We start from the raw sequence: 21685 nt of genomic DNA, 5'->3' as shown, positions 1-21685 counted from the left end.
GCTTATTAACTACTAGTAGAAAGTTAAAGAGAAAGATTGCAGAAATATTTCTTGACACAGATTTATTTGAAGATGGAATTCCCTGCCATATAAATTGCTAAAGGTTTGAAGAAGAAAGGTGTAAAAGGGTTTGGGAGTAGGGCAAGGAAATGGAACTTAATCAATAAGCTTTGAAAAAGATGGCAGAGGTGCGGTGGGCTTGATCGTAGTCTCCTGCCCTGTAAAATTTCAGGTTTCTACTAATTGTATTATTTTTTAAATGAAAACAGAATTTTAAAATACTTATCAGCTCAGTTTTTGTAATGAGAAAAAAACAAATTTATGTTGTTCTGGATGTATTCCTTTCAGTGGTCTGAATGTTTACTTGGTGGCCTTATGTTTCTGGAGATTGCTTTCTTGGCCTTTAAGGAATAGTAAAGCTGGAGACTTAACTCGCTACATTAATGAAAAACCTATCTTTCCATATCAGTGTTTCTACCTTTTTTTCCAGTGCACTGAAACTAGTCTATCTTCAGAGCGGTGGCAATGATCCGACTATTCTTGCACAAATACATGGTCTTCAGGCAGAGGCACACCGTCTGGAAAAGTCTACACGACCACCAAAGGAGAAAAAAAAAAGTATGTAGCGATCAGGATTATACTAGAACTACGCTTTGTTCTATTTTTGGAAAGTGACTGTTCTAGAAGAAATAATGCTTGTTGTCAAAGAGAAAAAAATACAGACATTCTAACTGGGATCTGTGACATTGCTCATCCATTACAGAACATGAGTCGCCCCACAGGTCACTGGATGCTGAACTCTTAGCTGTGGAACTTGAGAACCAGCGCCTGGAAGATGAAATTTTGAAACTAAAGTTACAGCGAGAAAGGAGGAATCCTGATGATGGTAGGTGTTGGGCTCTCAGAGATGACCCTAATGCATACGGTTACCCATTACAAAAGGAATTTAACACAATGTTAGTGAGTAACTATAGATGAACAGCCTACTGTATAGAAAACTGCAGGTGTGATTAAATAATGACTAAACTTTGAAGCTACTGAAATATACTTGTACCAGTGTATTTAAAGAAAAAAAAATCTTTCCAGTCAAAAACTGTGCATGAAAACAAAGCCTATAATTGATCAGAGTGATCCTGAATTCAGGAATGCACAGTTACTGAGGGTTTCAATGCACTGGTCTTAATATTACAACTCTTGCTTGTTAATCGTGTATGTGTTGTGCTTGGAAATGCATCAAATTAAATGTTGGAATTTCATTTACTGTCATTTTCACACCTAAAACCTTGTTAGTAAATCCAGATAAAGAATGTAAAAATATATATATATTATATGTTGCTAATGATTGTAATTTTAGAAACATTTAATAAAAATATAATTGGAATAGGAAAAATTGTCTGTTGTTAATAAGATAATATTTCATTCAATATGAAGAAAAATATCAATGACTTAAGGAAGCGTCAATCCATGAACCCAGGTCACTGCAGACCATGCATAATCCTCTGTATCACAGACTTTACCAAACTATTTCATTTCATAAGGAGAAATTCCACAGTGTTTCCCCTTGCCTTAAGGTAAATTGTATTCTATGTTACTTATTTTGGTCAGTTGTCATCTTGACATGACATTTCCATGCTCCTCTGAACTGAGGAATGATCATGTTCAAACAAGCATTCCGTAATTTCTGCAAAAGCAAATGAATGTGGGCAATACTCAGCAGGTAAGGCAGCATCTGAAGCAGTGTACATTTCAAGTCAATGATCTTTCATCAGAATGGAAGGAAGATGAAATTTAAGAATTATGAAGCCATTTGAAGGGAGGAGGGGGCGGGAAGAAAAAAGGGGAGGTGTGTGATAGGGTGGTGGGCAGAAGAAATTAACTAACAGCAGAGTTTGTGATGCCAAAGAGAATGGCAATGGGTATAGCAAAGAGACAAATGAACGGTTACATAGCAACCATCTGAATGCACCATGAAAAGATAAAGAAAGAAGCCAGCAAAAAATCAATACAAAATCACCTCGAACAAGATGGGGGCAGAGGTTACCATCTAAAATTGTTGAACTTCGTACGTATACAGAAGGCTGTAGAGTGCTGGAACATTTGAGCGACCTGAAATTTTAACTCTGTTTCTTTCTCCACAGTTGCTGCCTGGTCTGCTGACCATTTTCAGCATTTTCTGTTTTTATTAATTATTAATGCGATCTGATTCAGATATTTATGTATTTATTTTTGTACACACTTTTGCTTGAAACCGCAATCCTTGAATATAACTTTTCTTGCAAATCCTTTCCATGGAAAATGGACAAGAATTCCCAAAATGTGATGTGTTTTCCCTCCTGGGATGCTCATCACCAGTTGCACCACCATAATTGTTAAACTTGCTGAAACCCAGGAGCCCATGAGCTGCATGGAAAACTGCCTGAGAGATGCGCAACTTGTCTTACATGTGCCTCTATTTGCAGTAATTACAATTGCACATCTAGTTTGGTGAAGTACATCTGTACCTTGATGGGCATGAGTTGCCTGTGTAGCTCCTGTGACTAGAGCACTTTTTCTAGGTTCTGCCACAGGCTGCTTTGATTTGCCATTTCGCCACTTAAATGAAACAACCAAGCTCAATGAACAGCTCACCCATTCCACAGGCAGTGTATCTCATGGCCTACCATGTTACCCTCCTGAGTTGTTTCACTCGCTGCACTTCCTCCTTCCCCTTTAGTTTGTACAATATAGACCTTTCCTGGATTGTGAATCACTAGAATTATTTGATGCGCCACATGTTGGTGCTCAGAGCTAACCAAACAAGTCTTCTGCCTGAAATAATTTTGGGCCACTGAGTCTTTTCACATCTGTCTTACAAAATTTGGTCAGAACTTCTAAAATTGCCAGAGCTCGACTGCTAACATTGGCTGCTTCATCCTGATTTTGTTTTTTCCGAGTTGCTTGTCAATAACCTTCTTGGCACTGGTTATGTTCAATTAATATGTAAAGTAATCTTCATGAATAAACTACCAATTTCATGGTATCTATGTAACCAAATATTCCAGCCAAGCTCTGGCAATGGATACTTCTACAATCATTCACAATCTCCAAATGTGGAACACTTTGAGGTCATGATATGGAGTTAACCTTTGATATCTGCGTAATTGGTTACCTCATACCTTGAGTAGCTATATTCTGGAGATCTGATCCAGAAATGCCTCATCTCTCTGATACAGAGACTTGTGGCCAATTGGCTGCTTATTTATTTATTTTTCATAAATTTAGAGTACCCAATCATCTTTTTGCCAATTAAGGGGCAATTTAACGTGGCCAATCCACCTAACCTGCACTTCTTTGGGTTGTGGGGGTGAAACCCACGCAGACACTGGGAGAATGTGCAAATCCCACACGGACAGTAACCCAGGGCCTGGATTCTAATCCGGGTCCTCAGCGGCGTGGAATTGGCTGCTTAAACACGTCAAAGGCCAGAAACTCAATTTTCCAACAATTAGTGCAAATGTGCCACCTTGAAGGTGTCATGATTGTCCTCCTTTCACACGCCACACATATTGAAAGTCTCCTGCACTGCTATTCCTCTGTGTCTAACTTAAACATGTAGATAGTGTTAACTTTAAATTTGATTAACACAAATTATCTCAAACTCGCCTTACTCACTTCACACAGGAATTCATTTTAGACAAGAAACTAATGGTGACGACACTTTGAAGCAAACTCTCTTTGAGACTAAACTTCACATTTTCTGACCCTTTCACATTCCACTCATTGCTCAAGGTCAAAACAGAGATTTATTGCTTCATGAAGTACATTGCTTAAAAACTATATTTCTGAGGTGTTCTTTTGTCCATTGCATGATTCATTCTTCATATGGTCTGTTTTAAATTAGATATAATGAAGGTAAACAAAAGTACCATCGTGATACCTTTAAACAATAATGTTTGCTAAGAAATCCAGATACCGCTATTTTGTCTCCTAGAATTCTCTTTACCTCTAAATGAATTTCAAGGACAAATGACCTGCATAGCAGTACAGCAGATGGTAGCTGGCTGAGTCATGAATATCAACAAGACTTTGCATTAGATGCTTGCTCTGACCCCTTGGTATTTTTATTTTTGATTTCTGAAGTCCATTTAAAAGGGCAGTCATTGCACAAACTTCTGTTTCTAAAATGTATTGCTTTCTTATTTTTGTTCCCCCTAATACTAACTGATAACAAAAAGCAAGGTTCTGATGACATTCCTGTACCAGTAACATTTTTACGAGACCAATTAAATGTAGAGTTATGAGGACCCCTTGCACTTTATCAAACAACAATCGAGGTGAATTTTCAGAGGCCATGAGAAAATCTTGACAGAGCCAAAGAAGAAGATATGAAATCAGGTGACTAAAACCTTGGTCAAAGAACTGGGTTCAGAGGAGGTTCTGGAAGAAGGATTCAGTTTAGGGAGTCACAGAGCATGGATCGTAATAGGGAGTAAATGAAGTGGCGGGGTGGGGGGGTTGTTCAAGAAGCTGGAATTTGAGGAATGGAGATTGTAGAGGAGGTTGTAACACAGCAAGACATTACTGAGATAAACTGTGAAAATGCACCGCTTGATGAAACCTGAAAGGCACTCCGCAGAGTCTTGCAAGGCAAGTGTAAAACTCATCTTTGTGAGGCTCAATAGAAAAGGAGTGCTCCTTTTGGATCCACAAAGAAAGTTTGTGCTACTGGCATTCCTGAAACTGGTAAGAGAAACAGTTTATGTGGGTTTATTTAAATACATTAATTCATGGGATCATGGCAGAAGTAGGAAACAGAGCAGCACTAATGAACTGGGGGTAAGGATAAAGATGGCAGAGTACCCGAGGAGAAAAGAAACATGGCCAAGTGACAAGGGAGAAAGGAGAGAGAAGAACCAAGAAAGGCCAAGAAGAAAGAAAGGGAGGTTATTTGCAATAAAATAAATCTCATTTCGAATTGGTCTCATCTGGGCAATATGTAGAATGAGGGATCTTATTGTTCCTCTCTCCTCATTGGTCTATTGTATGGCTAGATATCGGGCTGTTACGATAAATACCTGATCATAAGGGACACTGGAGTTGCTATGCAGCAGCATAAATAAATTGAACCCAAGATTATCTAGTGCATTAACTGTTATCTAACAATATTGACAGAATACACAACTTTAAATTTGTGTCTCTATTACATCTGTCCAGTTATTTTGGGCCTTCTAAAGCCACTTGGCACCAAGACTACACTTGGGCTCAACTCTCCATGTACAATACCACAGGGAAACAACTAATTATTATTTGTTTATAGCTGAATAGCAATTTGAGAAGGAGAATTGGCTGAAGTACAGGACTTCCTCTACACTACAGGCTGGGGAATTTGGAGGCACAAAATTGATGCATGGCAGCTTCACTGCAGTTGGAATGGTGTAAATATAGAAGGAGGACACATAGCCAATTGTGTCTGTTCCGGTCCCTTGACAGAGTTATCCAGTTAGTACAGTGGTTAGCACTGCTGCCTCACAGCTCCAGGGCCCCGGGTTCAATTTGGGCCTCGGGTCCACATTCTCCCTATGTCTGCATGGGTTTCCTCTGGGTGCTACAATTCCCTCCCACAGTCCCAAGATGTGAGAGTTAGGTGGATTAGCCCTTAGTGTCCAAAAGGTTAGGTTGGGTTGCGAGGGTGGGGTGGAGGTGTGGGCTTAAGTAGTGTGTTCTATCCATGGGGCGGTGCAGACAAGATGGGCTGAATGGCCACCTACTTCCTTGCTCTTTTGCCATAGCTTGCAACTTTTAGATTTTTAAATATATATATATATATATACGTAGATACTTCCCTTTTGCAAGTTTTTGAATATGCTTCCAATCTCCTCTTGAGCAATAGATTCCCTGTCAATTTTACACATTTCCACCTGAGACAAAAATGTGACAACAGGATTTAGCATTATGGTTCAGGAGGTGTGCTGTTAGGGTTTTTAATAATCATAAGATGTTGAATGTTTTACTCCATTGCCACCACGACAAGTCTGAACCAACACACCCGCATGTCTCTCATTGGTAAGGACTGCTAATTGCTGTGATAGGAAAAAAGGATTTAATTTCAAGAAAATAATTGAGCCTTCCTGTCTGTTTAATGTTTCTGATTGAGCAAATAATCAATTGATAACTTCTGCTTTTAAGCAAATCTATCCAGTTTATTTAAAAGAACTTGTTTTGTTGTTGGGAAGTTTGCAAACAATGATGGAAATTATTTTTATTTTTAGTAAGTATTTGTATAGCATTCCAGGAGCTAAGAGAATGAAATTTAGTTTCTCTCTCCCCCGCGTCACAATCTTTGTCCACCAAGTGCTCTAAGATGATCATGTATGTGAGAGGAGCGCTATAGAAATTCCAATGCTGTTGTAGAAAATTTCACTTACCAGAGTACTGTATTTGAATGCTTATAAAAGGTAAAGGTTTTCTCTGTTTTGGTTTAGAATTGGAAAAGGAAATGCAGGAGATGCACCGCGAACATATAAACAAAGTGAGTGACCTGCAAGGAGAAATTGAGATGCTGAAAAGTGAAGCCAACAGAAGGCGAATGCGAAGAGGGTTAAGATCACCTCCACATCTGCTCCCACCTCCACCCCCACCCCCTCCCCCACATCCGACTCTGAACCAACACACCCAGGTGCCTCACATGGTAAGAGCAGCTCTTTGCTTTGCTGGTGAAAATTTGTTTAATTTCATGTAAAGTTTTAAGGTTTGCTGCCTCTTTGATTTTGGTGGAACCAGTAGAGAGTTTGAGTAGCTATGATTTAAATACATTTGTGCATATGTTTAAAAGAACTTTTTTTCATAACAAGGGAGTTGATCAGATATTCACAAAATACACCATTTCGAATAATAATGTGGACATTTTTATTATTTTCACGAAAAGGTCACACTATTTCCACATTGGATCTGGTGGCGTTCCTTTGATTTCTGTTAATTTACTTGATTGAAGACTTGCGGTGGCGATCATGAGGGAGTAGGTTGCACATTTGGTGGCTCCCGCTCTGCTTAAACAGTCGGACCTTTCCCCCCGACTTTGTTTGCGCTTTTAAGCGCTGGATTTGAAGAAACAGTGAACAAGTGTTCGGTGTATATATTGGTTTATGGAACAGAGAGCCCGAAGAGATCGAAAGGGAAGAAACAAAAAGTCAGGGTCGAGCTGGGTGTTGGCTGCAGCAGCGGACAAGATGGCCGGTGTCCACACCCCTGGGGTTTCGGCCCTAACCATCAACGGAGGACCTCATGAAGGTCATCCGGGAAGGCTTCGCCAGACAGAAACGGGAATGTCTGGACCCAATTAAGGAAATGATGGAGAGGAGGCTAAATGCCCAGGACCGGGCGATCTAGAAACTGGAGAAGCCGTTAGCTGAACAGGAGGAACACCAGACGGCGGTGGAGATGGAGGTGGGGATGCTGAGGGACTGGCAAAAAAGGTAAAGGATTTGGAGAATTGGAGATTTGGCAGATCCTTAGGATTGTTGGCCTCCCGGAGGGGGCGGGGGGCCGATCCCGGGGAGTTTGTGGTGAAAATGTTCCAGAAGCTGCTGGGAGAGGGGGCTTTCCCCCGACCGTTAGAGGTGGATCGGGCATACAGAGCACTGGCGAAGAAGCCGTGGCAGGGAGACCCCACTCGGGCCGATGGTGGTCAGGTTCCATAGGCACCCGGATAAGGAGCGTATTCTCCAATGGGCCAAACGCACGCGGAGCTGTAAGTGGGACAACAGCATTTTGCGGGTGTACCAAGATTTAAGTGTGGAGGCGGCCAAGAGGAGGGCGGCCTTTAATCAAGTCAAGTCGATCCTTTTCAAGGAGCAGGTTAAGTTCGGTCTGTTGTATGCGGCGCGACTTTGGGTTACGCTTGAGGACCAACATCACTACCTTGAGTTGCCCGAGGACTCTATGGAGTTTGCCAGGAAGAAAGGACTGGTGCCAACTTGAGAGCATTTTGCTCTAAGTTTGAGAAACTGTTTTTCCTGTTCTTATCAAATGCTGTTTGCACTGATTTATTTGGTTGTTTGTTTTCGTTTTTGGCTTTTCTCTTCGATAATTGTGTTTTTGTTTAAGAAGGGGAAAGTAGTAAAAAAAAATTTCCATTTCGGTGGGTTTTCTGTGTTGTGAGGGGGATGGTGGTGGGGATTTTTGACTTTGTATTATTCTGAGTGGTATTACTTTGATCTGTATTATGGTGAGAGTTTGGCTTTGTTTTTCTTTATACTGACTTTGGGTGGCGTCAGTTTCTTAAAGGGGGTGGCCGTCAGGGCTGGGTTGATGAGGGCGATGGTTTTGAGGGGCGGGGGGAGGGCAGATAGGCAACAATAGGTGGGAGACATGCTGGCGCCGGAACCGTGGGCCACCCAGGCTAGCTGGGTGAGCTAGTCTGCGGGAGCACAGGGGGGGGGGGGGGGGGGGTGTATACAATCAGATTAGGGATGGGGTTAGTTTAGTGTTGTTGCTGGGGGGGGGTTGCTTGGCTGATGAGGGAGGGATTTGATTTTAGAAGTGGAGAAGAGGTCGGGGATGGGCACTGCCAGGAGGCGGGGCTACAGAGGCACGGGACAGGGGCTGGGGGCAGGCCCAGGAAAGGGGATGGCTGACCGGCAAGGGGGGGTTGGGCACGGTGCCCCCCAACTAGGCTGGTGACGGGGAACGTTAGAGGACTAAATGGGCTGGTGAAGAGGGCTAAAGTGTTCGCGCATCTTAGGGCTTTAATGGCAGACATGATAATGTTGCAGGAGACGCACCTGAAAGTAGCGGACCAGATCAGGTTGAGGAAGAGCTGGGTTAGTCAGGTATTCCACTCGGGGCTAGACGCTAAGACCAGGGGAGTCGCGATTCTGGTGAATAAGTGGGTGCAGTTTGAGGTGGGGAATACTGTTTCGGATGGGGGAGGTCGCTATGTTATGGTTAGCGGTAGGCTAGTAGGGAGGAAGGTGGTCCTGGTCAATATATATGCGACAAACTGGGATGATGCGGATTTCATAAAGAGGGTGCTGAGGAAGATACCCGGCCTGGATTCCCACAAGCTGGTTATGGGAGGGGATTTGAATACAGTTATGGATCCAGGCCTGGACCCGTCGTGCTCAAGAATGGGCAGACTGTCGGCAATGGGAAAAGAGCTGAGGGAGTTCATGGAGCAGATGCGGGGGGCCGATCCGTGGAGGTTGGTAGGCCGACGGAACGAGTTCTCCTTCTTGCACGTTCATAGAGTCTACTCCCGGTTCGATTTTTTAATACTGAGTAGGGATCTACTGACGGGTGGTGGATGCGCAGTATTCAGCAATCACCATTTCCGACCATGCCCCGCATTGGGTTGAGCTACACGTGAGTGAAGAGAGCTTCCAGCACACACAGTGGAGGCTGGATGTGGGACTGCTGGCGGATGAAGGGGTGTGCGAGAGAGTGAGGAAGTGTATACAAAACTATCTGCAGGTCAACAATATGGGGGAAGTCTCAGCAGCGGTGGTGTGGGAGGTGCTCAAGGCAGTGGTGAGAGGGGAGCTGATTTCAATCCGGGCTCACGGGGACAAGATGGACAGGGCAGAAACGGACCGACTGTTAACGGAGATTCTGCAGATTGACAGGCGGTATGCAGGGACCCCAAGTGTGGAGCTCTTGAGGGAACGGAGGAGGCTGGGGTGGTGTCCACGGATAAGGCAGTAGAGCAGCTCAGAAAGGCGAGGGGTGTGATATTTAAGCATGGAGAGAAAGCCAGCAGGATGCTGGCTCAGCAGCTCAGAAAGAGAGAGGCGGCTGGGGCAATAGGTAAAGTGGTGGATGGAAGCGGTAACTTGGTAGTGGATGCGGCGAGTGTGAACAGAGCTTTCAAGGACTTTTATTACAAACTTTATAGCTCGGAGCCCCCTGCGGGGCTGGAGGGGATGAGACGCTTCTTAGACGGCCTGACATTCCCAAACGTGGGTAGGGAGCTAGTTGAAGGGCTGGGCGCCCCGATCAGAGTTGAGGAGATATTAGAGAGCTTAAAGGTCATGCAATCAGGTAAGGCCCCGGGGCCGGATGGGTACCTGGTAGAATTTTGTAAGAAGTTCTCCGGGATATTGGGGCCGTTGTTGGTCAAGGTTTTTAATGAGGCAAGAGACAGAGGGGTGCTGGCCCAGATGATGTCGCAGGCTACCATCTCCTTGATTTTAAAACTGGACAAGAACCCGGAGTCACGTGGGTCTGATAGGCTGATCTCCCTTCTTAATGTGGATGTCAAACTGCTGGCAAAGCTTTTAGCCACTAGGATTGCGGATTGTGTGCTGAGTGTTATTAGGGAGGACTAAACAGGGTTTGTTAAAGGTAGGCAACTGGTGGCAAATATAAGAAGATTGCTCAATGTGATCATGATGCCCCCCAGAGGGAAAGGAGGTGGAGGTAGTGGTGGCTATGGATGCGGAAAAGGCATTTGACCGGGTAGAGTGGGACTACTTATGGTAGGTGCTGGGACGGTTTGGATTTGGGGTGGGTTTCATCGACTGTGTCAGGCTGTTATATCAGGCCCCGGAGGCAAGTGTGAGGACAAACAGGGCGACTTCCGACTATTTCAGACTGCACTGTGGGATGAGACAGGGGTGCTCCCTCTCCCCACTGCTGTTTGCGCTAGCTGTAGAGCCGCTGGCAATTGCTCTGAGGGCTTCAGGGGGTTGGAAGGGGCTGGTCCGGGGGGGGCATAGGGTTTCATTGTATGCAGATGACCTGTTTTTGTACATTTTGGATCCGATGGCTGGGATGGACGGAATCATGGCGACCCTGGGGGAATTCGGCCGGTTTTCGGGGTACAAATTTTATATGACAAAAAGTGAAATGTTTGTAGTTCAGGAGAGGGGCCAAGGGGACCGGCTGAGGGAGCTGCTGTTCCGGTTAGTTGGGGACAGTTTCAGGTACCTGGGAATACAAGTGGTGTGAGAATGGGGTCGACTACACAAGCTGAACCTGTCCTGACTGGTAGATCAAATGCGAGGGGAGTTCCGGAGGTGGGATGTGATCCCGCTGTCGTTAGCTGGGAGAGTTCAGATAGTTAAAATGACGGTCCTCCCGAGGTTCTTATTCGTGTTCCAGTGTCTCCCCATTTTCATTCCACGTTCCTTTTTTAAGAGAGTAAACACGATCATTTTGGGCTTTGTATGGGCTGGCAAGTCCCCGTGAGTAAAGAGGGTGATGCTCGAGCGGAACCGGGGGGGAGGGGGGGCTTGCACTGCCGAATTTCAGCAACTATTATTGGCCGGGGGGGGGGGGGGGCTGGACGCAGCCTCATATAGAGGCACCAGTCTGGGGGCATTGGTGATGGCGCTGGAGGACAAGTTTCAGTTGACGAGGGGGAATGAATTCCGGTATATTCAGGTGCGGGACGTTTTGCGCAGGCAGGTGCCACCTTTTCCACTCCTGCCACTAAGGGGGATCCAAGATAGGGTAGTGTCTAGAGGATGGGTGGGGGAGGGAAGTGTCTCGGATATTTACAAGGAGCTCAAGGGGGCAGAGGAGAGGCAGACTGAGGAGCTGAGGCATAAATGGGAGGAGGAGTTGGGAGTGGAGATTGGGGAAGGCCTGTGGGAGGAGCAGGGTTAATGGGACCGCAACATGTGCCAGGCTCAGCCTGATTCAGTTTAAGGTCGTCCACCGGGCCCACATGACAGTGTTCCGGATGAGCAGATTCTTCGGTGTAGAGGGCAGGTGTGTAAAGTGTCTGAGAGGACCGGCAGACCATGTCCACATGTTTTGGGCATGTCCAAAACTTAGGAGATACTGGCAGGGGTTCGAGGACGTCATGTCTAGAGCATTGAATACAAGGGTGGCAATGAGTCCGGAGGTGGCGTTTTCTGGGGTTTCAGAGGCCCCGGAAGTCCGGGGGACGAAGGAGGCCAACGTTTTGGCCTTTGCTTCCCTGGTAGCCCGGAGACGGATACTTCTAGCTTGGAGGGACTCAAAGCCCCCGAAGTCGGAGGTCTGGCTGTCAGACATGGCGAGTTTTCTGGGTTTGGAGAAAATAGAGTTCGCCTTGAGAGGGTCGATGTTCAGGTTCGCCCGGAGGTGGCAACCGTTCGTCGACTTCTTCGCGGAAAATTAATCGTCAGCAGGGGGGTGGGGGGGGAGGGTTAGGGGAATGTAGTATAGGGGGTCAATTGTTCAGATCTGGGTAGGACGGGTTAGGGCAATTGCACTGTGTACTTTGTTTATTGTACAGTCCTTTTGTTTTCACGTTCTGAAATTCTACTCTTTACAATGCCAAAAAATACCTCATTAAAATTGTTTTATCAAAATTTTTTTAAATTTTACTTGATTGAATCATAATCCATTGTGTAAGGAAGCACATAATTTGTGGACATTTTCAATAGAAGTGTATGCATGAACATGAGCCACCATCCTATCCCAAAAAAGAAGTTTTCTGAAAATTCTAGTTATTATGTACTTCCTTGTAACTTATCTTATACCTTGGTCCTTTCCACTAACCTTTACTAAAAATCTTAATTTAAACCCAACCCAGAATGGTGGGATTAAAATCTCTCCTTATGAAAGAAAGTTTGATCACAAACAGCTGATATCCTGCATCCAACCGGGCAAAGGAACACAGCACAAAACTGCCCACAGTTCATAATATTTTCATTATTGTTCAGCGACCATCTGGTTTACAATGATAATTTTTTGAAAAACTGGAGGATGTTAGGATTAAGACACTTGGTGCTGACAAAGGAGAGACATGTTTGCAATGTATCAAATTTGTGTTAAGAATAACAAAAAATGTTGATGCTCTAGCGTTGGATACCCAAATTGGTTGTCTCCGTGCTCGTGTTTCACACTATGATGAAATCAAACCATTCACAAAAAAATGTGAACACTTTAAACAAATCCCATTGACTGTTTTATAGGACCATGTCAGACCACAGACACCAATGATTGCCAAACATTTACTGGATCCTCCAGATGCTTTAGGACCTGCACCCTATGACCCAGCGTAAGTACCAACATTCTTGCATCTTACAGATTCAATTATTTATATTCCCTGAAGCACCCAGTTAGTACATTGCACACCATTTTTACCTAATGTCCTGCACTTGTAGCTCACTTGGCTGACAGCTGGTTCATGATGCAGAGCGAGGCCAGCAGCGCAGGTTCGATTCCCGTGCCGGCTGAGGTTACTGTTACCTATGAAGGCCCTGCCTTCTCAACCTTACCCCTCGCCTGAGGTGTGGTGACTCTCACGTTAAATCACCTCCAGTCAGCTCTCCGCTCTCTAAGAAATAGCAACCTATGGTCATCTGCGACTATGGCAACTTTACACTTGGGTGTTAATTTTTCAGCCACAGGCTGTTGTGTTACAACAAAGAAGTATATTTAAATTTTCCTTATGAGTAATTAATGGCTACTTCCGCCACTGGATCAAGATTTTCTGTTTTGAAAGCTACCTATGACCCAGTGATCTGTATTTTCTTCTTTGATTGTTGTGGACTTGGTTGTTGACCATCTGCCAGCCCCCTCTGCTTCCAAACTGTGCCTCAACTGAATTGTATTTCCAATCCACTTTGGGGTCAACTCCTGCTCACCCTCAACCTTTCTTCTTTTTTTCCTTTAACTGCCATGAAAATACAGAAAACTAATAAGTTTTTAAACCTTTCTGCTTTTCCTTGCACAACCTCAGAATCCCCTCCCTCCTTCCTTCTAACTCACATGTACGGTGAAATTGCTTCAATTGCTCTGCTGTATTTAACATGCCGAATATGGGCCTACTGACTCATGACAGGGCAATAAGTCATGAAAGGAAAAGCTTAATTGGCATCAATGACTTTTCATGAAGTTGCTCTGGTAAGGTGTTGGATATTGGTAGCTGCACAATGCTTTGCAGCTTAGCCCCCACCTAACCTCGGCTTTTATATCTCTCCGCCTCTCCTTTCCCCCCGGAAAAAATCTTTAAAGTTCTTGAAGTGGCCATGGCACCAAGAACATTCTAATTGTCTAATCCACTATGGAGGATTCAAGTAACATCCTAAAAGCAGCTAAAGCCAGGAACTGGAAGGGAGGGAGGAACTCATGAAAATTACAGTCACCAGAGAAGTGGCATTGAGCAAGTTGTTGGAGCTGCAGACTGACAAGAGCCTGGATCCTGATGGATTTCATCCTAGGGTCTTAAACGAAGGATCCAGTGAGCTAGTTGATGCATTGAATTGCCAGGAGAGGTCACATTAGATTGGAAGATAGCAAATGTAGCACAATGTTTCAATAAGGGAGGGAGACAGAAAGCAGGAAACTACCATTTAGTCGTAGGGAAAATGTTCAATGCTATTGTTAAATAATTTATAGGGGGGCACTTGGATAAGTTCATGGTAATCAGGCAGAGGCAACATGGTTTGAGAAAGGGGAATAATGTTTAACCAATTTATTAGATTTCTTTAAAGAAGTAGCATGTGCTCTGGATAAAGGGAAACTGGAGGATGTATATGGGGCAGGATTCTCTAACCCCAGGCCGGGTTGGAGAATCGGTGTGGGGGGGGGCACGATTCACGCGACGCCGCTCCACCGATTTCTCCGGTCACCGTAGAATCGGCACCAGCGCCGTTCACATGTGGTCTCACCCGGCAGGACCTCGGAGTTCATCCTGCTGGGGGGGGGGAGAGGGGATCCGACTCCGGGGGGGGGGCCTCCACTGTGGCCTGGCCGCGATTGGGGCCTACCGATCAGAGGGCGGGCTTCAGCTCTCCGCCATGTTGCATCGGGGCCGGCGCGGAGAAAGCAACATAAAGCGCATGAGAGAATTCGCATACGCAATCCCGCAGCGCCCGTTTTGACGCCTATATCGGCAACTGGAGCTGTATGAGTCGCTCCAGTGCCGTGCTGGCCCTCTGTGAGGCGCAGGATCGCTGATCCTGGGGGCCTGTTGACACCGTTGTAAAATGCAACTGCGTTTACGATGGGTCACCACTTAGCCTCAGGATCAGAGAATCCTGCCCATGGTACTTAGATTTCCGGAAGGCATTTGATAAAGTGCCACATCAAAGGTAAAAGCACATAGTGTAGGAGATAATATATTGGCATGGATAGAAGATTGTTTAGCTAACAAGAAGCAGAGAGTAGGCATAAATATGTATTTTTCAGGTTGACAGGGTTTAACAAGTGGTGTGCCCGCAGGATCAGTGCTTGGACCACAACTGTTTACAATTTATATGAATGACTTGGATGAAGGGATGGTTGCTAAATTTGCTGGTGACACAAAGATAGGTAGGAAAGTAGGTTGTGAAGAAGACAAAAGAAGCTACAAAAAGATATAGATACGTTAAGTGAGTGGGCAAAGATCTGGCGAATAGAAAAATGTGGGGAAATGTGAAATTGTCCATTTTTGCTGAAATAATTTTAAAAATAAGCATGTTATTTAAATGGTGAGAATTGCAAAGCTCTGTCGTGCAGAGGGACCTGGGTGTCCTAGTGCATGAATCGCAAAAGGCAGGTACAGCAAGTAATTAGGAAAGCTAATGGAATGTTATCATTTGGGGAGGTTATGCTTAAGTTGTACTAGTGCAACCACATTTGGAGTACTGTGTACACTGTTAGTCAGCTTATTTAAGGAAGGATGTAGATGCATTAGAAGCAGTTCAGAGAAGGCTTACCAGACTGATGCCTGGAATGAGTGGTGTGGGTTGTCTTATGAGGAAAGATTGGACAGGTTAGTCTTGTATCTGCTGGAGTATAAAAGAGTAAGAGGTGACATGATTGAAACATATAAGATCCTATGGGGTATTGACACGGTGGATATAGAAAGAATGTTTAATCTTTCGGGAGAATCTATGACTAGAGATCACTGTTTAAAGATGAGGTCACCCATTTAAAATGGAGATGAAGTGAAATTCTCTCTCTGAGGGTAGCAGGTGTTTGGAACTCTTTACCAGTTGGTAAGCAAGGGCGTGATAGGTTATTGAGGGTCAACAGATTGCACATTTGAGATTACTATCAGATTAGCCATGATCCTATTAAATGGTGGAGCAGGTTCTCAGGGCTGAATGGCCTATTACTCCTGGTTTGTAATTTGGTATTTGAGCCCAATGCTTCTTAATGGGGAACAGAAAGATGTGCATGAGAAGTTGGCATACCTTTTATCAACTTACTTGAGAGTGCCATGTACAGAAGTAGACGAAGAAGTAAATTTGATGGATGCTTTGGTTGCCCTTACAGCAGTTTAAAAAAGAGAAAATTCAATTAAAACAAAAACAAAATGGGGTTAGTTCATCATCAAATCAAATTGGTATTGGATTAGCTCAATAAACAGGACAGTTGGTAGGATTTTGCAAGCCCAGGCCAGATGGTGGGGGATGAATGTAATGCAACATGAATCCAAGATCCCGGTTGAGGCCGTACTCATGTGTGCGGAACTTGGTTATAAGTTTCTGCTCGGCGATTTGAAGCAGAGAGGCATTCTCCCATTCTTTGCTGCAGAATGTGTGGACATTTTAAAATAATAAATCAATTTAAAGACTCAAAATTGCTTCTGCTCAAAATTTTTTCATGCTTAATGTTATAAAAGAAATTACTACACTGTTTATACCCCAGCACAATAAAAGACAAGACTATCTCTTAAGTGCCATCACGGCAACTCAAAAGCATACTGGAAACATATTAATGCACTAGGGGCACTTAAAATGACACTTTTCATCACAAAGCAGAATCTTTAAAATAACACCTCCAGATGTAATACATTGCCTTCCTTCCACCACAGGATTGGTATTTTGGCTCCTAAGCTATTCTTGAACTTGATATGTAAAAAACAAAAAATACCTTGTTTCATAACTAATATTTCTGTTTCCAGGGCAGGATTTGTTGTCTTTTATGATTTTCTCCTTGGCCTTCTCCCAACATATCGCCTTATCCGCTTGGTTACTGGCTTGTATAATAATGGACAGGAGATGGGAAAGCCATCTGCCTTACCTGCAGTGTACTGTGAAATGGAAGCCGGGCCTCACTACATGTCTGAAGGAGTTAAAGGCACCTTTGGAATATTGTCTGCGAAGCAGCCAGTGCCCAGGTAATAGCGATACGCATTATTGACAGAATGTATGTGCTCTTGTACTGCCCATAATCAATGGACGGGGCATCAAGTATAAAAACTGACAAGTCATGCTAGTTGAATAGAACCGTGGTAAGGCCGCACTTGGAATATTGCGTATAATTCTGGTCGCCACACTACCAGAAGGATGTGGAGGCTTTGGAGAGGGTGCAGAGGAGGTTTACCAGGATGTTGCCTGGTCTGGTGGGTGTTAGCTATGCATAGAGGCTGAATGTTTTTATTAGAATGACGGAGTTTGAGGGGTGACCTGATAGAGGTTATGAGGGGCATGGATTATGAGGGGCATGGATCGGCAGGTACTCTTTCCCAGGGTGGAGAGGTCAGTCGCTAAGGGGCATAGGTTTAAGGTCCATGGCGCAATGTTTAGAGGCGATGTGTGAGGCAGGTATTTTACACAGGGTGGTGAGTGCCAGAATGTGCTGTCAGGGGAGGTTGCTTTCAAAAGGCATCTTGACAAATAAATGGATAGGATGGGTGTAGAGGGATACGCCACTTGGAAGTGCTGTCGGTTTTGGCCAAGGATGGTATCATGACTGGTACAGGCTTGGAGGGCCAAAGGGCCTGTTCCTGTGCTGCGTTGTTCTTTATTCTTTGCTATCATGATGTCATTACACCATGGTTCTCTCAATCCAATCCTGAGGGCTGTCAAAGACAAAGGGGAAAAAGCCCAACCTGTATTAGACGACAAGACTTCAATAACAGCACTGTAGTGATATGCATCACTGTACATACACAAGGGGTTAATGTAAATACACTAGAACTAAGTAACCACTAGAGGGAGCACCAGAGATGTATATATACATAAACAAACAAGAAGTCAAGACACACTTCACAGGAATGGCAGCTGGTGTACAGGACACAGACAGGCAGCTCAGATGTAACATAGTATAAATACTGGAGAGAGAACAAACTCGGAGAAAGAAAGCATCCACTTCAACTGTAAGTCTACGAGCCTTATTCAGACACAAGGAATAATACATGGTACCAGGTGTCTTCAGAACGCTTACTAGAAGGTTACACAAGATGCAGACAAAGCAAGATCGAAAACAGAAGAAAACTCGTACGTGGGGAGTCGATGCAACGCGTTGGAACTCTACCGTAGCTGAAAATAACCGGTAATTTAAGTCCTAGATGGAAAATGTTTAAACAGGCGTTCAAACTGTATTTCATAGCTAATGAGTTGAGCACAGCCTCAGAAGAAATGAAAATAGCACTTCTACTAGCAGGACATGAAGCTAGAGAAATCTATAACTGCTTTAATTGCTTGAAAGATGAAGACAACACCAAATTAAATGTAATACTTAAAAAATTTAAAGATTACTGTAACACCAGTAACAATGCTGCTTTAAGACATTCAATGCTCAGAGACCAAATTGCACAGGGAATGAGTGTTGCAAAACTCAAACAATCATCATAACAGAAAGGTTTAACACTGGAAATCGCAATTGACAAATGCAGATTGCAAGAAAAAAAATAACAACGTTTTTAACAAGAGAAAATGGCGAAAAAGTTATTTTGCACGGGTCTGAAGAAGTTAAAATGGCGTCTGAGCATATTTTAAATTGCCCGGGGAACACAAGACGCAAATCTGGGTCTGCGCATGTGCAGGAAACCGCATGCGCAATTGAAAAAATACGTTTTGGACGCAGATCGTTTTGCGCATTTGCGGGTTGAACAAAAAGAGCGCACAGCTCAAAGAGGGATCTGCGCATGCGCAGTTTACGAAAAAGCGCACAGTAAAGGGAAATCGATTTGCGCATGCGCAATCGATTCCTACGCTTTATGTCACCAGCGTCATGACGTCGGACAACTCAGACCACGTCCAGTTAAAGGGGAAATGCCTGAAAATCACAAACAAGGCTGTTAAAGGCACAAAACCAACAAATTTAACCTCAAAAGGCACAGCATTGCCTGAATGTCTACCAGCAGTTGAACATAACTTTCACAGCACTCTGGAACAAGCAGTTTGCACCACCCAAAGGGAATTGCAAGAAAATTGCACAATTGCACAATGACAAATCCAAAACCAAAGAAGATGATTTGTCCATTGAACATGAAGAGGGCAATAACAAATCTGAAATAAAGAAACATGATTTGTTTATTGAAAAATACTACTCCGACGTGGCTGAATTATTCATATATGCTAATCGTAGCATCAGCGACAAGGTTGAAAAGCTCAACACGACTCTACTGATGGTAGATGAATCCAATACCATGATGCAATGGCAGATCGTCGCTACATTGGATGACAGCAACCTGTCAAATATTCAAGAAGAAAACGATGCCACACAGCGAGTACTGAACGACTCCGTTGAGAGAGCACAGATCAATTCCAGAGAGAGAACACTGCACAACTCCACACAGAGCGCTGAAAGACTCCACACAGAGATCAACGCAAGCCTCCACAGAGAGCTTGTTGACGGACTCTAAAATGGAAGCAACTAAAGACTCCAGAGCGAAGTCCATGCAAGAACAAGACCATGAAGGTCTATCAACCTTATCTGAGCAACCAGAAGCAGACTATGAAAGTCTACCAACCTCACATAATCAACAAGAAGACAATGTACGTCTACCCACTGTATGTGAGACAAGTGACGAAGAAATCACAATTCCCATACAAGATGTGCAAGATCACAGCGAGACTGACAGATCTCAGTTCATCTGTACAAAAGAACTTGACAATCAAAGCACAACCACTCATGAGTCTCGTGAGACCGCATCAATTGAAACCTCATCTACTCTCATATACACACAAGAAAATGAAATCTTGAAGATTTTGACTCCAGAGGAGGAGCACCAAGAAAGCAAAGATGATTCAAATGAACCAGAAATGACTCCAGACGAGGAGCACCAAGGAAGCAAAGAAGAGGAATCAAATCCACCACGAATGACCGATGTCAGCAAGATCAATGCAACATCAGATCATTCTCACAATCCTCAAGAAGAAACGCTCAATGAAACATCAGATACCACAAAGGACACTGACACCAATAAATTTGAGAATGACTCAAATTATCCACATGGAACAGTCATTGAGCGCAACAAGAACAACAAAAATCACAAGAAGCACAACAGAAACAAGAACAACAACAGCAACAATAAAAACAAGAAGAAGCACAAGAACAATAACAAAAACTACTAGCACGACAACAAAAACTACAAGAACAACAACAAAAACAACAACAAGAAGCATAACAAAGACACCAACAGCAAGCATGACCATAACAACAGGAACAACAACAAAAACAACAAAAACAGAAACAACACGCACGACCAAAACAACAACAACAAGTCGACAACGAAAACAACAAAGACGGAAACAACAGAAACAACAACAATGAGACAATGACCTGAACAATATGGTACAACTCTGCATATGAAGGACAATGCAACAGCACACTCCAAAACAATGACAAGACTACAAACATACCATGGCATGACAGCGAATCTCACAAATTCACATTTGCTTCGGAACAAACAAGCACACCAGCTTTCAAGACATATAACACACTAAATCGATACCACACCCCTGTCAGCATCAACGGGGCCGAGGTGGAGATGGTTAGCAGTTTCAAATTCCTAGGGATGCACATCTCCAAAAATCTGTCCTGGTCCACCCACGTCGACACTACCACCAGGAAAGCACAACGGCGCCTATACTTCCTGAGGAAACTAAGGAAATTCGGCATGTCCACATTAACCCTTACCAACTTTTACAGATGCACCATAGAAAGCATCCGATCGGGCTGCATCACAGCCTGGTATGGCAACTGCTCGGCCCAGGACCGCAAGAAACTACAGAGAGTCATGAACACCACCCAGTCCATCACACAAACCTGCCTCTCATCCATTGACTCCATCTACACCTCCCGCTGCCTGGGGAAAGCGGACAGCATAATCAAATATCCCTACCACCCGGCTTACTCACTCTTCCAACTTCTTACATCGGGCAGGAGATACAGAAGTCTGAGAACACACATGAACAGGCTCAAAAACAGCTTCTTCCCCACTGTCACCAGACTCCTAAATGACCCTCTTATGGACTGACCTCATTAACACTACACCCTGTATGCTTCATCCGATGCCAGTGCTTATGTAGTTACATTGTATATCTTGTGTTGCCCTATTATGTATTTTCTTTTATTCCCTTTTCTTCTCATGTACTATGATGATCTGTTGAACTGCTCGCAGAAAAATACTTTTCACTGTACCTCGGTACACGTGACAATAAACAAATCCAATCCAAGCACAGAAAAAAGTCCACGCCAGTCAACATCAGTGGTTCGACCACTCAAACACCTTGTGATGATTTGTTGCTAACTTGAAAACAAGAAGACTGACGACATTCACAAAGGAATTACAAAATCAATATTACCACATCAACAACAGAAGAAAACCTCAACCGAACAAATTCATAAAGTCTGGACTCATAATATTTTTTATTAAGATTGGACTCATAAGTATTAATTGGCTTTGTACAATCATCAATATCATCACAACTTGGGGCATATCATCATTTATCTACCTGTTTTGTAAAATTTTCTTTAACAAAGTACAGAAAATATGTAAAAAGAAAAAAGGAGGGATGTAGTGATATGCATCACTGTATATACACAAGGGGTT

General features: G+C 43.8%; 1 protein-coding gene across 1 annotated transcript in view; it reads left to right on the top strand.

The window, feature by feature from the left end:
• The window catches only part of ccdc17 (coiled-coil domain containing 17), an 88749-nt gene that overhangs the window by 54528 nt on the left and 12536 nt on the right, over positions 1-21685 (top strand). Inside the window, exons 8-12 of the mRNA XM_038794175.1 lie at positions 491-618; positions 764-886; positions 6462-6667; positions 12882-12967; positions 16805-17020. Of these exons, the coding sequence (XP_038650103.1) occupies positions 491-618; positions 764-886; positions 6462-6667; positions 12882-12967; positions 16805-17020 (759 nt within the window). The remainder of the gene's footprint in view (positions 1-490; positions 619-763; positions 887-6461; positions 6668-12881; positions 12968-16804; positions 17021-21685) is intronic.

The sequence above is a fragment of the Scyliorhinus canicula genome, chromosome 4, assembly GCF_902713615.1.
Source record: "Scyliorhinus canicula chromosome 4, sScyCan1.1, whole genome shotgun sequence".
NCBI classification, from domain to species: domain Eukaryota; kingdom Metazoa; phylum Chordata; class Chondrichthyes; order Carcharhiniformes; family Scyliorhinidae; genus Scyliorhinus; species Scyliorhinus canicula.
The sequence above is the reverse complement of the archived record's forward strand: the minus strand, read 5'-3'. Positions and strand labels throughout refer to the sequence as shown.